Source organism: Caretta caretta, chromosome 1 (assembly GCF_965140235.1).
Source record: "Caretta caretta isolate rCarCar2 chromosome 1, rCarCar1.hap1, whole genome shotgun sequence".
Taxonomy (NCBI): Eukaryota; Metazoa; Chordata; order Testudines; family Cheloniidae; genus Caretta; species Caretta caretta.
In genome coordinates this window covers 120,733,634-120,749,408 of record NC_134206.1, presented here as the reverse complement: position 1 = coordinate 120,749,408, position 15,775 = coordinate 120,733,634, and the positions used below count along the sequence as shown (strand labels likewise).

Here is a 15,775-nt window from a genome sequence, read left to right as displayed (position 1 = left end):
GCTGTGGTGATAGGGACCTAACCCTGCAGTTCAGGGATCGATAGTGTTCCACTGCCTTTTGGGCGGTCCCATGACTGGCTTGTCCTTAGACGGTAGGGCCTTTGTCCAGTCTGGCATTTGGCGCATCTGCAGTGTTGGCCGGCCCACTAGATTTTTAGCCACCTGGGCTGCTTCAGGCAACGAAGGCCCTAGGAGGAGCCAGGGTCCCCTGCTGCTCCTGGGAGTTGGATCCCTGGCTGGGCGTGGGGGTCCAACTGCAGCAGTACCCCCTTGGAGCTCTGGGGTGGGCACATGGCCTGACATAGGTTCTTTGCCCAAGGCTCTCTTCCCTTCCTTAGGTGGTGCCGGGGAGCCCTTCTGCTGCTGCTTCTTGGGCATTGGCAAGGGGGAACAATGCTGGACTGTGACTGGTGCCGGTAGTGCATTCCGCACCAATGCTCAAGTGCTAGGAGTGGAGTCCAAATGAGAGGGCTCCAACACTGGACAAAGCTCAGCCTCCATGAGGAGGGCCCTCAAACGGATATTCCGCTCCTTCTGGGCTCTAGGGCAAAAGTTCTTACAAATCCTGCACTTGTCCTTCATTTGGGACTCCCTCAAGCACTTCAAACAGCTGGCATGGGGGTCACTAATAGGCATCAGCCTGTTGCATGACTAACATGGTTTGAAGCCCAGGAAATGAGGCATGCCCCGCTCCGGGGCAAAGTCCAATCCGGGACTCTGCTACTAAACTAACAACTAACACTTAAACTAATGGCTAAGTACCTAAGAACTATACACAAAAGAGGTAAAAATAGCTGTTATTACCTAACAGCTAACGCTCTTGCAATGCGAAACAATGCACTCTAACCGACCATTACACACAGTAAGAAGGAACTGAGAGGTCACAGGGCTGGCGGCGCCTAATATACCGGCTCATGGGCGCAGCACTCAAGAGGGTGCTACAGCTGACCTTACGGATACCATTAAGGCAACTGGACGTGCACAAGCTTAGAATGGAATCGACATGAGCAAGCACTCAAAGAACAATGGGTTTAATATCAGAAGGACTGTTGCTTTTGAATGACTCCACATAGAAGTTGTTGGGGGGCAGGGGGGGGAGACAGCTAAAACCCAAAACTTCCCCAGAAGCAGTACGTGGCCAAAAGGGGGACAGAGCCTGCTTTAAAAGAGGAGTACTTCTCTAAGCAAGGTCAGCAAGACCAAACCATCACAACATGCAAGAAAGGCCATGCTTTGAAGGCTGAGCCTAAGGACTCTGACCAAACCTACGAGTTACAGAAAGAGTGAGATCACGTTTGGGGGACTGCATTCAGTATTTTGTTTTTCCAAAGATCTGTAACTCTCTAGTGTGCTTTGTTAAGAGTAAAGTGTAGGTTGTTGCTAAGGCTTTGTTCCTTGCTTTCCTGTCACACTGTTCCTGAAGGATTTAACTAGAAACCAGAGCTTCCATAGCCAGGTGGACTTGGGGCAGTGGGGAGAGAATGTCTGTAAGCAACTGGGAGTTTGGCAGGGTTGTGGCACTAATTCCATGGTCTGAAAAGGCCAGACTTCAAGATCCACTACCCAAGAAAGGTGTCAGATTCAGTGACTGCATATGGAAGTGTGCCTGAGAGACCCTGAGCTAGGAGGGCTTAGAAGCACATGAGATCTAGCGACTGTGTCCACTAACAACAGATTGGAGTCGGTCCAGAGGAGGAAAGCAGGCCAGGTCATGACAGGGGATTTAAGCAATGTGAGTGGGGACCTGTGGGGAGTAAGAAGTGCAGCTACTGATGTACATGAATCCCTTCTCTGTTGTAGAATAGACTCCGACAAGAGAAATGTAGTACCCGCTGTACATTTGTGTGCCGCCTCTCCACTGACTCCATCAACCAATTAGGATTGCACGCACAGTGCATAAACTTTCAGTTATGGGCATGAATAATGGCTAGAAGTGACTCTAAATTCAACAACGAAGAAAAAAGAACAGCCTCCTTCTTGCAACCGTTTCTTGCTAGCATTCCTACCTACCAAGTTTTGTGTAGACAGACAATGTTTTATAAGAGATAATCAGACAACAATGAAAAGCACAACTGCCAAGGGAAAACTTCAGCCAGAGCCCAATTTCAAAGGCTTTCATTTAAAACCGTGTGAAAATAACAACAACAACTACAAAGAAAATTCAAAGGGCATAAAAACTAGCAAGGTCTAAAATTTCACAGATTACCCACCTACTTTTAGAGAAATCCACCCCAGGAAATTATGCCTCATGTTGAAATCATTACCAGGGAGAGCAAGAATAAGTTATAACAGGGATAACCACAAGACTCATGATGAGGAGCATGGATCTTTCCTAATGCATGAAATAACTCATTTATTTCATTTCCCATTTTGCACATTCAGGATTTTCCAAGTAGCAAATTAAAATTAGCAGTTGGAAAGAACACAGGCAGGTATTTAATATTTTTCTTTACTTCCAAAATCATACATGCTTCTTATACTAATACAAAATGTAATTAACATACTGATTAGTGATATCAAACATATGCAGTATTCTTAAAGAATCATATGAATTATATATAAAAACACAAGTAGCAAATGTCAAAAAATGTCAAGTTAAAGTTACAGTAGGATGATTTCTGAATATTTGCCATTACTGTAATATAAACAGAAACAGCAACAATAGTTCAGATGTAAGTGTGAATATTTTTAAGTTATTCTTTGTGTTTCTTGTTAAAAGTTTAACCACCCAACAAATTTCCTATTGTTTTTGTTCCTGTTTGACAAACAGATTTGATTTCCCTCTACCTAAAGGGTATGAATTAGTATTCTTTTATTATCTCTTTGCTTTCAGCAGAATTATTAATTTGTTACACAGCTCTAGGAATAGATTTAGCTAATTGCGGCTGCTGTACCAGTATTAAGGCACGATTACAGAAAATACTTAAGCATGTTTGTAACTAAAATGATGTCAGTGGTTCGATTGACTACGTTACACATATGCTTACCAAACATGTGCTTACACATGTACGCACACTGAATCATAGCCTTAGAGCATGCAAACTAAGACATATTCAGTCCAGGTCCTACATTAACAAGTTGCTATTGTTTAGTTTCTAATTGCTGGAGAGCTTCAGACGCCTCTGAAGAAGTGTTTTTTTACCCACGAAAGCTTATGCCCAAATAAATCTGTTAGTCTTTAAGGTGCCACCAGACTCCTTGTTCTTTTTGTGGATACAGACTAACACGGCTACCCCCTGATACTTTTTTCTTATGTAAACTGGACTCAGGTTACAAACCCACTTTAAATAAGATACATAACAAATATAAGATGATAAAAAACTTTCATTCACTACATTTCTGGACGATTTTAAAATTAGTAACCTGAAGTTAAACAGTTTTGTTTCCCATGACCATGGTCCTTCAAATTCCTCTACATCTTCCCTTTTTACGTGTTTTAAATTTTATCAATATATGTTGAGCTCCTGGATCTTAAAGTGGCTTTTAAATAATACTTTACAAATCCTTAATCTAGATTCTCTAAGTAAAAATTGGCTTGTTTTTCCGTAATAATAAAGCAGTGGGAATTAGAACAGTCTATCTTCTCCATCTTACAAACTGATGACAGATCATAATTTATATGCATATTCTAGATTTCAATGCTCTTTTATTGCTGTTTCTGTCTACCGAGTAAATGCATTTTTTGAAACTTGGGTAAGTTAAGTATTTACATGCTAAACTAGAGTACTAGCCTACCAGGTAATAAGTGCATGCAGAGTTATCTAACAATTAGGCTGCCATTTTAACTTGCACTTTGAATTCTCTCACTATTGTAGATTTAAATGGGTCCTTTTCATATTCACTTGAATGCACTTTGTTGGAAACCTGACATAAGAGAAAGCTATTAACTAAAAATAGTTTTATGTTGTCTGATAGTAGCTATGAATCTAAAGTTATCTGTACCACTGTAATGAGACCTACAGTTACAGTTCAAAATTAACAAGATTGGGAAATTTATCAGACAGCCAAATGTTATTTTAAAGCAGCAATGAGAAGTTCCTTGAACTTCTCTAAATCACACTTATTAATGACAAAAGCTTTATTTTTCTTCTTAAGAAGACCGGTCATATCCATTACCATCATTCCTCTAGTTAGTGAGCCATTCAGCTCCACACTTACAGCAACTTCTATGGCTTTTGTGACAAAGCTCTCGTCAATTGCAGCAGCCATAGCATAGGAATCACAAGACACGAATCCTGAAGTCCATAACATGTTGCCTGTATTTTCGTGTTTTGACTCTGTGAATTTTATGCTGTGAGCAGATATTTTCTCCATGAATTTAGCTTTTTTGGTGTCCTGATTAACCCACTCACGATAGAATTCCTGCAAACCAAAAGAATAATGTTGGCAATTAAAAAATGAAGAGAAACATTGGGATATAGCTTCATGCCTCCTTTTGCAATTAAGTCAAGACTACCCAGCATTAGAGCATGTACACAGCTTTAGATACAGTTATTTTTACATTCAAATTCAGGGAGCTCTGATTTAGGACCCAGTCCTGTAATCTGATCCATTTGGACATACCCATGCAGACTGAGTTTCACCAGATTTACCTTTAACATTAAACATTTGGTATCTTACCCAAGACAAAGAATTGTGACATGTAAATTCCCATGATGCAATATAAGTAGGGCAAGTGAACTCATTTAAGACAACATAAGCAGCTTCTGGATCAGTTGCAAAATTGAATTCTCCACAGATCGTAGTATTTCCTCTGGCTAACAAAAACCGAAAAAATAACTGTTCAGTATATTTGCTTATTTTCTTCAATCATTTTACTTTTCAGTACCAAAACTTACAGTATTTAGTGCACCTTGTTCATTTTGCTTAGCAAAAAATCATAACACAAAAAAGAACATGTCCAAAATACACCATATTTTTAGCATTAAAATACTATCATAAATTTATCTTCTTATAAAATTCCAACAAAGATTTAACTTCAAGTTAAGGTCATTAAAAGGTATTAACTGTGAGTGCGATTACTAAATATCAAGGAAATCACATATTATGGCAACATTCACAACTACACCATCTCATTTGGGGGGAGGGATAGCTCAGTGGTTTGAGCATTGGCCTGCTAAACCCAGGGTTGTGAGTTCAATCCTGGAGGGGGCCATTTGGAATCTGGGGCAAAAATTGGGGATTGGCCCTGCTTTGAGCAGCAGGACTAGATGACCTCCTGAGGTCCCTTCCAACCCTGGTATTCTATGATTCTATGATTTCCCATACTTAATCTAATACATAAATGCATGCAGTCTAGCAATCTTATACAAAAGACCACACAGCTTCTGAATAAACATACTGGAGTTATTAGTTCAAATGTTTGCCTACTGATCATTTTGTAAATGACTTACATTCTATATTTCCTCCCATGATGAACATATTTTTAAGCTTCATAGGAAATGTTGGATCCAATTTCACTGCCAAAGCTAGATTAGTCAAAGGACCAGTGGCAACTAGAGAAATCTACAAAACATAAACAAAACGCTTCTCTGTACATGTTACTCCAATGAAAACAAACCAAGAGAGACCCCAGATCACATTTTTCTCAGTGGCTTGTTTTAAACATTTGTTTACAGTTCTGTTAAAGCAACACTCCATCTCTGTGACTTCATCTTCTGGTGGATTAATTCTCCCACTTGCCAGAAGTATTAGCTATGTTGGGGTTTTTTGGAACTCTCACTGCAGATGTCTGGGAATCCCATAGAAGTCACATACTTCTTTTTTCATATGTAGTTGTTCAAGACATTACAGTCTTTTCTTGCTTTTATTGGACTACTGCAATAAAAACTCTACCGGGAGCTATCTATAAAGATCACTCAGAAGCTGCAGCTAGTCCAGAATGAGGCTAGGTGTAGTGAGTTGATATGAGCACACTGTGCCTGGGCTCCAGAGGTTATACTGGCTTCATATCTGTTATGAGTGCAAATTCAAGGTGTTGTTTACCATTGAAACATGATACAGTTTAGAACCTGGCAATTAAGAGAAAAAAATGTACCTCCATCATTATGACATAAATTAGTTAAGATACTTTTGAGGACTGGAGGCAAGATATTTTCATTGGAGAGTGATCTGAATGTGGGTATGTCTACAATGCAATAAAAAACTTGTGGCATGGCCATGGCGCTTGGACTGTGAGTCTATAAAAGTACCATGTAGCTGTTCGGGCTCTGAGATCCCGTGAGAGGGAGGATCTCAGAGCCCATGCTCCAGCCTGAGCCCGAACAGTTACACTGCAATTATTAGCCTCAAAGTCCAAATTCCGAGACTCCATGCAGCAGGTTTTTTTATTGCAATGTACACATACCCTGTAGAGCTCTGAGCTCACTCCCTTCGATAAGCCATCAGAAGCAGAATCTACTAGCTTTCAAAAGAGGGAAATCTGTATGTTCTTGCACTATTTACATAGCTAGGTAGTAAAATGAGGGGCAGAACGGACCTGTAGGTGATTTTCTTAAAAAAGTTATCCGTGCCCTATATTGGTAAGATGAGGCAGAGAAGATCAGATTCCTCAGTATTTGGTTGAGGAAACATAATAAGGACGACTAGGTTTTTATGTCTTTGGGAAGCAAGGACATCTGTTGGGGAAGAAACTCTAAATGGCCTTCCATTCTGGCCAAAAATTTTCAGGAAGGTTGAAGAAGGGATTTAAACAAGGGGCAACAAGTGGAACACTTAAATCAGGCAGAGGACTGTTAGAGTGCATAAGATGGGTGATTTTATTGTCCAGGCTGAAGAAGCATCTGAAGAGGGGGGTGTTCTATTTTAATGCTACATTAGTAAAAAATAAAATGAGATGATGGCAAGAGAAATGGATTAAATTGTCTTTCCGGGAGTACCAGACTTGGCCATTACAACAACAATCTGGTGGCATAAGTAGATAACAAAAAATAAAATGTATGCCATAGACTATAACAAGTAGAACAAGAGGAAATGTAATATTATATATAGGTTAACATCCACTCATCCACAACATTAACACAGCAGTGAAGTTAGATATTAACAGAATCACATCTATTAAGCATCATGGGATAAAAAGGGCTAGATACCTAAAGACACTTTATAATGTGTGTAAGCTAGGTTTCAGTGACAGTTTTAACAAGAGGAATTCCTCAAGGCTGAAGTCACAAGGGCAGCTAAAGCAGAGAACATAACTGAAATGGGAGGCTAAGCAGGAATCAACTGACAGTAGCGACAAACTTACAGTTCTGAAAGGGCCTCAGCAATTTGCAAGGAAACCTCTCTCTCCAAAGTAGTCAAAGTGGAAGTGGAGGGATGGAGACAGAGCCTACTAGACCTAGTTTCCACTGATTTTGAAGAAATCATTTGGATTTATGAGATTCTCTAATTGCTAGACACAAGCACCTAGAAAAAACAGATTTTGGGAAGGGAGATTTAAAATTATTTTTGAGTATACAGAAGTGAACTAACTGAAATAGATATTGCAAAGAAAAGGGTGTTACATAGGCTGAGGTATACTGTAGTCTGCTTTTCCAGTTAACATTTATCCCTGTTTTAAAAATTTTGTTAGAAGAAACTAACTAATTAACTAACTAACTAAATAAAATCTATAATTGCTTATAATGAAGATTACAAGCATATCATCAAAAGAAAAAGTCTTTATAAAACCTGGAAGAGCAGGAAAAATATAAGAAACTCATTCAACTGAATCTATCTACAGCATGTACAAAAATAATCATTACAGCAAAAATGCAAGGAAAACATGGTAGATACAATTTGTTCTTAATATTTTTTTAATGTACTAAAGGGAAGCCTGAGAGAAAGTTAGTGTAGGTCACCCTAAAGCCTAGAGGTTGACAGAACACATTAGAATGAGAAGCTAAATAAAGTTTTGCCAAAGGTGTACAGATTAGACAAGGAAAACGTATCGTAACAACTATACCAAAGATGGTGTTTGGGAGCATAGGATGAAGACAATATAATCATGAGCAGAGTTCTCTGTAAAACAAAATATTAAAAGAAAATCCCAGAATGCAAGAAAGATAGTCAATAGGATCCTAGGCTGCATTTGAGGAGAGACATTATAAACCAGACTAAGAAAATTAATATTTTAATTTTTCTATAAGTTTGAGAAGAGTGTTAGAATTAGAGACCCGGAAAATCAAGTAATCAGTTTAGCTACTGAACAGTTACACCATTGGTGAAGACAGACACTTCATTATGCCATTCCACCAATGTGCCACAACTCTGACCACCTCTAGAGGCAAGATATTGTTCATAGATTCCATGTCCATTCAATCCTTGGTCTGTGCTGGAACTGTTATCTATCTTTTGTCAATCACTATCAAGTCCAGAGGTGGCTTTTGTCATTTGTCTACTTGTCCATATGGAATTGGACTGAGCACCAGATCCATCTCATTGACCAAACACCCATCAAACAGTAATAGCTTTCAAGCACTACCAATGAGGCCTATAATCTGAATTTGCAATAAAGATGAAACTCTCTATATCCTATCTTCAGTCCCTCCAAGTCATGCAATCCGCCATAAGAAAAGCTATGACAGAGAAACACTGAGGCCCCAAAATGAAGTACCATGATAGTTTATGGTTCTTTTAACTCTGTAGGGATGCAAAAATTCTAAAGAAGATAAAAAAAAAACCCTGATAAATTAAACAAAGGCATAGAGGGTCTTAGCTATTATGAAAGATTGATACCTTGTGCCTACACAGTAGAAGCTGAGAAAGAGAAGGTAGTAGGAAATCTTATTGCAATATATACCTAAAAGAGGATCACAAAGACATGAGTGAGGACATGTTTGAGGTAAGCAGCAAAAAACAAACAAACAAACGGACTCTCCTAAATATTAAATAAAGATTTTATTTCTCTGGAAGAAAGGGGGATGGTAAATCAGTGTGTCAAATTCTTTTGCCTCCAGAATTACCTGACTAAAGGGACAGTTACTTGGACACCAGTGACTTGGGACTAGAGGTTTAATTATGGTTATTCATGTACAGGGTGAGAAGCATGAGAAACAATTTCTTCCAACCCCAGTGTACAACGCCATGGACTACCAGGAGAAGGTAGGTGGGTCACCTTCCACTGAAGACTGAACCTGGATCCTCCATTAGGATTAGACAGGCAAAATAATGTCATATAATTGCAAGGAATTGGCATAAGCAGACTTCAGTCCTGCTTGCTGTCTTCTTTTACTACATAAAAAAAAATGATATAAAGAACATTCTCACCTGACCAGGCTTCTCACTAACAATTCTTAACATTGCAATCACAGCATGTTCTTTCTGTAGATGGTCTAATCCTGGAGCATTCGGATCAGGAACATCACCCAAACCATCTCTTCCATGATACAAAGCCCATTCCACAGGACCACCAAGTAAGGGAGTAGAAGCACCTTGATAAACTGGAATCTAAACAAGGTGCAAAACCAGACTGAATATACCATGGCTGCACATCATCTAAAGACATATTGCCTCTCTTTACATTTATATTATCCCAGTACTGCCACCAACATTTTATTTAGAGTATTAACCCTGTTGTTACAGAAATGCACATAATCTATTGTAAGGAGCAGATTATGTTTGGAGCAAGTCTCAGGAGTGGTTAATTATTATTCATGCTGTCTTCTTGTTACTGATTGAGGGGCCCCCCACCCGCGACTACCAGCTCCTCTCCCTCGCCCCCAACTATGGTTCGCCTGAGTGCCTCCAGCCTCAGAGCATCGGGCAGGCGCCCCCACCCCCGGGCAGGCAGCAGCGCAGCCTCCCCTCCCCAGCCCCGGAGCACCGGGTGGGCGGGCAGACGGCACGTGCCCCACTCAACACTGGGTGGGTGGATGGCATGCGCCCCCCCTCCCACCCCAGAGAACTAGGCAGGCGGTGCATCCCCCCAGCCACGAAGCACCAGGTAGGTGGGTGGGCTGCATGCGGCCCCAGCCAGGAGCCATACCAAATCCCAGCCGCCCTAGCGCCAGCCCCAGAAGGCTCCCTGGAAGAGGAGCAGCCTGCCTGGTCTGGGGCCAAGGGCAAGCAGGAAGGGCCTCGGGGCGGAGCATGGGCAGGGCCACGTGGGGCTGTTTGGGGAGTCACAGCCTTCCCCAGCCTATCATAGAATCATAGAATATAAGGGTTGGAAGGGACCCCAGAAGGTCATCTAGTCCAACCCCCTGCTCGAAGCAGGACCAATTCCCAGTTAAATCATCCCAGCCAAGCCTGACCTTAAAAACCTCTAAGGAAGGAGATTCTACCACCTCCCTAGGTAACGCATTCCAGTGTTTCACCACCCTCTTAGTGAAAAAGTTTTTCCTAATATCCAATCTAAACCTCCCCCACTGCAGCTTGAGACCATTACTCCTCGTTCTGTCATCTGATACCATTGAGAACAGTCTAGAGCCATCCTCTTTGGAACCCCCTTTCAGGTAGTTGAAAGCAGCTATCAAATCCCCCCTCATTCTTCTCTTCTGGAGGCTAAACAATCCCAGCTCCCTCAGCCTCTCCTCATAACTCATGTGTTCCAGACCCCTAATCATTTTTGTTGCCCTTCGCTGGACTCTCTCCAATTTATCCACATTCTTCCTGTAGTGTGGGGCCCAAAACTGGACACAGTACTCCAGATGAGGCCTCACCAATGTCGAATAGAGGGGAACGATCACGTCCCTCGATCTGCTCGCTATGCCCCTACTTATACATCCCAAAATGCCATTGGCCTTCTTGGCAACAAGGGCACACTGCTGACTCATATCCAGCTTCTCGTCCACTGTCACCCCTAGGTCCTTTTCCGCAGAACTGCTGCCTAGCCATTCGGTCCCTAGTCTGTAGCTGTGCATTGGGTTCTTCCGTCCTAAGTGCAGGACCCTGCACTTATCCTTGTTGAACCTCATCAGATTTCTTTTGGCCCAATCCTCCAATTTGTCTAGGTCCTTCTGTATCCTATCCCTCCCCTCCAGCGTATCTACCACTCCTCCCAGTTTAGTATCATCCACAAATTTGCTGAGAGTGCAATCCACACCATCCTCCAGATCATTTATGAAGATATTGAACAAAACCGGCCCCAGGACCGACCCTTGGGGCACTCCACTTGATACCGGCTGCCAACTAGACATGGAGCCATTGATAACTACCCGTTGAGCCCGACAATCTAGCCAGCTTTCTACCCACCTTGTAGTGCATTCATCCAGCCCATACTTCCTTAACTTGCTGACAAGAATACTGTGGGAGACCGTGTCAAAAGCTTTGCTAAAGTCAAGAAACAATACATCCACTGCTTTCCCTTCATCCACAGAACCAGTAATCTCATCATAAAAGGCGATTAGATTAGTCAGGCATGACCTTCCCTTGGTGAATCCATGCTGGCTGTTCCTGATCACTTTCCTCTCATGCAAGTGCTTCAGGATTGATTCTTTGAGGACCTGCTCCATGATTTTTCCAGGGACTGAAGTGAGGCTGACTGGCCTGTAGTTCCCAGGATCCTCCTTCTTCCCTTTTTTAAAGATTGGCACTACATTAGCCTTTTTCCAGTCATCCGGGACTTCCCCCGTTCGCCACGAGTTTTCAAAGATAATGGCCAATGGCTCTGCAATCACAGCCGCCAGTTCCTTCAGCACTCTCGGATGCAACTCGTCCGGCCCCATGGACTTGTGCACGTCCAGCTTTTCTAAATAGTCCCTAACCACCTCTATCTCCACAGAGGGCTGGCCATCTCTTCCCCATTTTGTGATGCCCAGCGTAGCAGTCTGGGAGCTAACCTTGTTAGTGAAAACAGAGGCAAAAAAAGCATTGAGTACATTAGCTTTTTCCACATCCTCTGTCACTAGTTTGCCTCCCTCATTCAGTAAGGGGCCCACACATTCCTTGGCTTTCTTCTTGTTGCCAACATACCTGAAGAAACCCTTCTTGTTACTCTTGACATCTCTGGCTAGCTGCAGCTCCAGGTGCGATTTGGCCCTCCTGATAACATTCCTACATGCCCGAGCAATATTTTTATACTCTTCCCTGGTCATATGTCCAACTTTCCACTTCTTGTAAGCTTCTTTTTTATGTTTAAGATCCGCTAAGATTTCACCATTAAGCCAAGCTGGTCGCCTGCCACATTTACTATTCTTTCGACTCATCGGGATGGTTTGTCCCTGTAACCTCAACAGGGATTCCTTGAAATACAGCCAGCTCTCCTGGACTCCTTTCCCCTTCAAGTTAGTCCCCCAGGGGATCCTGGCCATCCGTTCCCTGAGGGAGTCGAAGTCTGCTTTCCTGAAGTCCAGGGTCCGCATCGTGCTGCTTACCTTTCTTCCCTGTGTCAGGATCCTGAACTCAACCAACTCATGGTCACTGCCTCCCAGATTCCCATCCACTTTTGCTTCCCCCATTAATTCTACCCGGTTTGTGAGCAGCAGGTCAAGAAAAGCGCCCCCCCTAGTTGGCTCCTCTAGCACTTGCGCCAGGAAATTGTCCCCTACGCTTTCCAAAAACTTCCTGGATTGTCTATGCACCGCTGTATTGCTCTCCCAGCAGATATCAGGAAAATTAAAGTCACCCATGAGAATCAGGGCATGCGATCCAGTAGCTTCCGTGAGCTGCCGGAAGAAAGCCTCATCTACCTCATCCCCCTGGTCCGGTGGTCTATAGCAGACTCCCACCACTACATCACTCTTGTTGCACACACTTCTAAACTTAATCCAGAGACACTCAGGTTTTTCTGCAGTTTCGTACCGGAGCTCTGAGCAGTCATACTGCTCCCTTACATACAGTGCTACTCCCCCACCTTTTCTGCCCTGCCTGTCCTAGCTGCCATCCATGACATCAACCATGAATGGGTTTACAATGAAAGTGAAGCAGGATCTCAGCTTCTGCAAATCTTCAAACCTGTCCTGAAAGTCATCAAGCAGTCCCTGTAATTTACCTTTGTATTCCTTGAGTTTGTGATCTTCTACTTTGATTTCAGAAAATGTGTTTACCCTACTCTTGAAATAGGGAAAGTGGTTGAAGTCTCTTGACACTATGTTTCTTTTCAGAAACTTTAACTTGTTCTGGAAGCTGAAGATGCTGAGTAAGGTTAGAAATAATCTTATCCTTCCCTTGGATTGCCAAATTGAGAGTTTGCAGATGCTGTATAATATCAGTGACAAACATAAGATCCTCTATCCATTGCTCATCTCTCAATTGTGGATAGGACTGTTCCTTTTCTTCAATGAAAGCACTGATAGGCTCCAACAGTTCCACAAATCTATTTAAGACATTGCTGGTTGACAACCACCTCACAATACAGTAGAAAGACACATTGTTGGGTTTATCTTCAAGATCCAGCTCTTCAGTGAAATTTTTGAACTGTCGATGAGTCTTCCCATTTGAGCAGATGAAATTGACAATTTCTGGGACTATTTTTGTAACATTTTCATACTTGAAGTATCTGCCTGTGAGATGTTCATGATGGATGATGTAATGAACAAGGAGAAACTCTGGAAATTTGGGATTGCTCTTCAAGAGTCCAATCAGGCCTACTTTTCCCCCCACCACCGCAGGTGTTCCATCAATTGCAACACTGACAAGTTTATCCAGTACATCGGCATTTGTCAATGCTTCGTCAAGTGCATTCTTTGTCAACACCATGGGTTGTTTTTTTTAGCGCCACTGAGTCCAACATTTCTTCTTTCACAATTACATCTGTGGAAACATAGTGAAAAAATATCGCCAGCTGCGGTTTATCTTGAATATCTGTGTATTCATCAACAGCTAGGCTGAATGCTAGAGAATTCTTTAGATCATTTTGCACGTTGCTTGCAACACCGTCACTGATCTGGGAGATCTGCCTCTCCATAATGTGGCATGAAATTGGAATCTGCTGTATTAATCACTGAAGTTTAGTGTTACTTGGATTTAAAATTGCAACCACTTCTGCAATATTCTTCTTAACAAATTCTCCATCACAACATGGACATTTAGCAGGAGCGATATTCCATGCCATAACAAAACTAGCTTCAGTCATTGTGTCAGCTTCCTTACTGAGCAGAGAAAGTAGTGTCTGTTGACTGTTGAGGCATAATTGTAATGTGATTAGCTTGTTTTTCCTTAATTCTGATCTAGGAGGGTACTTAGACGAAAAGTTATTGTGTGTTGTTTCAAGCTGCTCACTTTGTAGTGAGAGCACAATGCATTGCAGATTAGGCACAGGGGGTTGCCATCTTTACTAGTAAATGAAAAAGCTTCCTCCCATTCTGGCTGAAAACTTTGGTTTTCTTCTTCATACATGCATTTCTTACAGTTTGAAGATGTCATTGTCATCCATGAAATTAATTTAAAGTTAACACTTAAATCTAAAACTATTCAAATGCAACTTATGAACAGGAAACACAGCCTGTAGTGTGCAGCATGCAGGGAGATCACAGCACACGAGGTCTGCACAGCACTACAGTGATGCAGTTTCCTGTTATAATGAGCATGTACAGTTGCAGTCGGAGCCTAGCACCACCTGCAGGGCTGAAGCCCCCAGCACCAGCTCACCTCCTCCTGCAGGGCTGAAGCTCTGAGCACAGCCTCATTGCCTCCTGCAGGGCTGAAGCCCCAAGCATCAGTGCCCCCATGCCAGTGATGTGGAAACTGTGAGCTATGTGTCACCCTGCTGTAGAGTGAAACCCTGAGCCGCAGCACTGCTGTCCCACCCCCGCACTGGGGCTGAAACTGCGAGCGCCGACTTGCCCCACTTCAGGGGAAAGCCCAGAGCCTTGGGCCTCCCCCTCCACAGGGCTGAAGCCATGAGCGCCGGTTCGCCCTCAACATGGGGTGAAGCCCCAGGCTCTGCAAGCTGCAGCTCACCTGTCAAAAGAGTCGCATGCCGCTCACAAGCTGTGGTTTAGCCACACCTGTCATAGTATCTGACCACTTGATTTTTAAACCATCTATCTATGGTAAATGTGAAACTGCAGTGAAGCAAAATTGCAAGTCTGCTCCGTTAGCAAGGAATGAATGGCTTTGAGATTAATATGTGTTGGCAAACATTTGAAAACACAGCTTGTTAGATTAAAAGATGTCTAAACTATATTACAATAAAATAGGCATTTGCAGTGTTGTTGTAGCCATGCTGGTCCAAGGATATGAAAGAGACAAGATAGGTGAGGTAACGTCTTTTATTGAACCAACTTCTGCTTGCAGAAAGTACAAGCTTTCAAGTGAAGAGGAGCTTTGCGTAGCTCAAAAGCTTGGATCAACTTCTGTTGGCGGAAGGTATAAGGTTTTGAGCTCCTCTTCACTCAAAAGCTTGTACTTTCTGCCAACAGAAGTTGGTTCAATAAAAGATATAACCTCCACCTACACTGTCTCTCTCAATAAACAGATAGAAATTGCTGTCTAGTGATGCAATTTCTGATGTGCATGGTCTTGTTCAGGGTAATCAAGATTTCTAAGACCAATTCATACCAGAACAAGTCAATAAAGTAAGTATCCAGATCTACTCCATAAAATCAGATACCATGCAAGTAATTACTACCAACTGCAAGAAGATCTGCATTATTATGCTTAGGGGAGGAAGAGTTAAATGGAAAAAACAAAGTTTAAGAATCAGACTGGTATCTGTGAGAAAGCAGACACAGAAAAGAAGGTTTCAGAGTAGCAGCCGTGTTAGTCTGTATTTGCAAAAAGAAAAGGAGTACTTGTGGCACCTTAGAGACTAACAAATTTATTTGAGCATAAGCTTTCGTGAGCTACAGCTGAATGCATCCAATGAAGTGAGCTGTAGCTCACGAAAGCTTATGCTCAAATAAATTTGTTAGTC

General features: G+C 42.2%; 1 protein-coding gene across 5 annotated transcripts in view; it reads right to left on the bottom strand.

Moving 5' to 3' along the window:
- Positions 1–2,328: 2,328 nt before the first annotated feature.
- The window catches only part of LOC125640250 (inosine-uridine preferring nucleoside hydrolase), a 33,351-nt gene continuing 19,904 nt past the window's right edge, over positions 2,329–15,775 (bottom strand). For 4 of the 5 annotated variants that reach the window (XM_048858605.2, XM_048858595.2, XM_048858614.2 and 1 more), the window contains 4 exons: positions 9,247–9,426; positions 5,394–5,505; positions 4,621–4,757; positions 2,329–4,362 (listed from right to left, as the gene is read on the bottom strand). In XM_048858605.2, coding sequence (XP_048714562.1) covers positions 4,012–4,362; positions 4,621–4,757; positions 5,394–5,505; positions 9,247–9,426 — 780 coding nt within the window. In that variant the 3' untranslated portion in view covers positions 2,329–4,011. The remainder of the gene's footprint in view (positions 4,363–4,620; positions 4,758–5,393; positions 5,506–9,246; positions 9,427–15,775) is intronic. The other variant, XM_048858632.2, reaches the window with a different exon arrangement.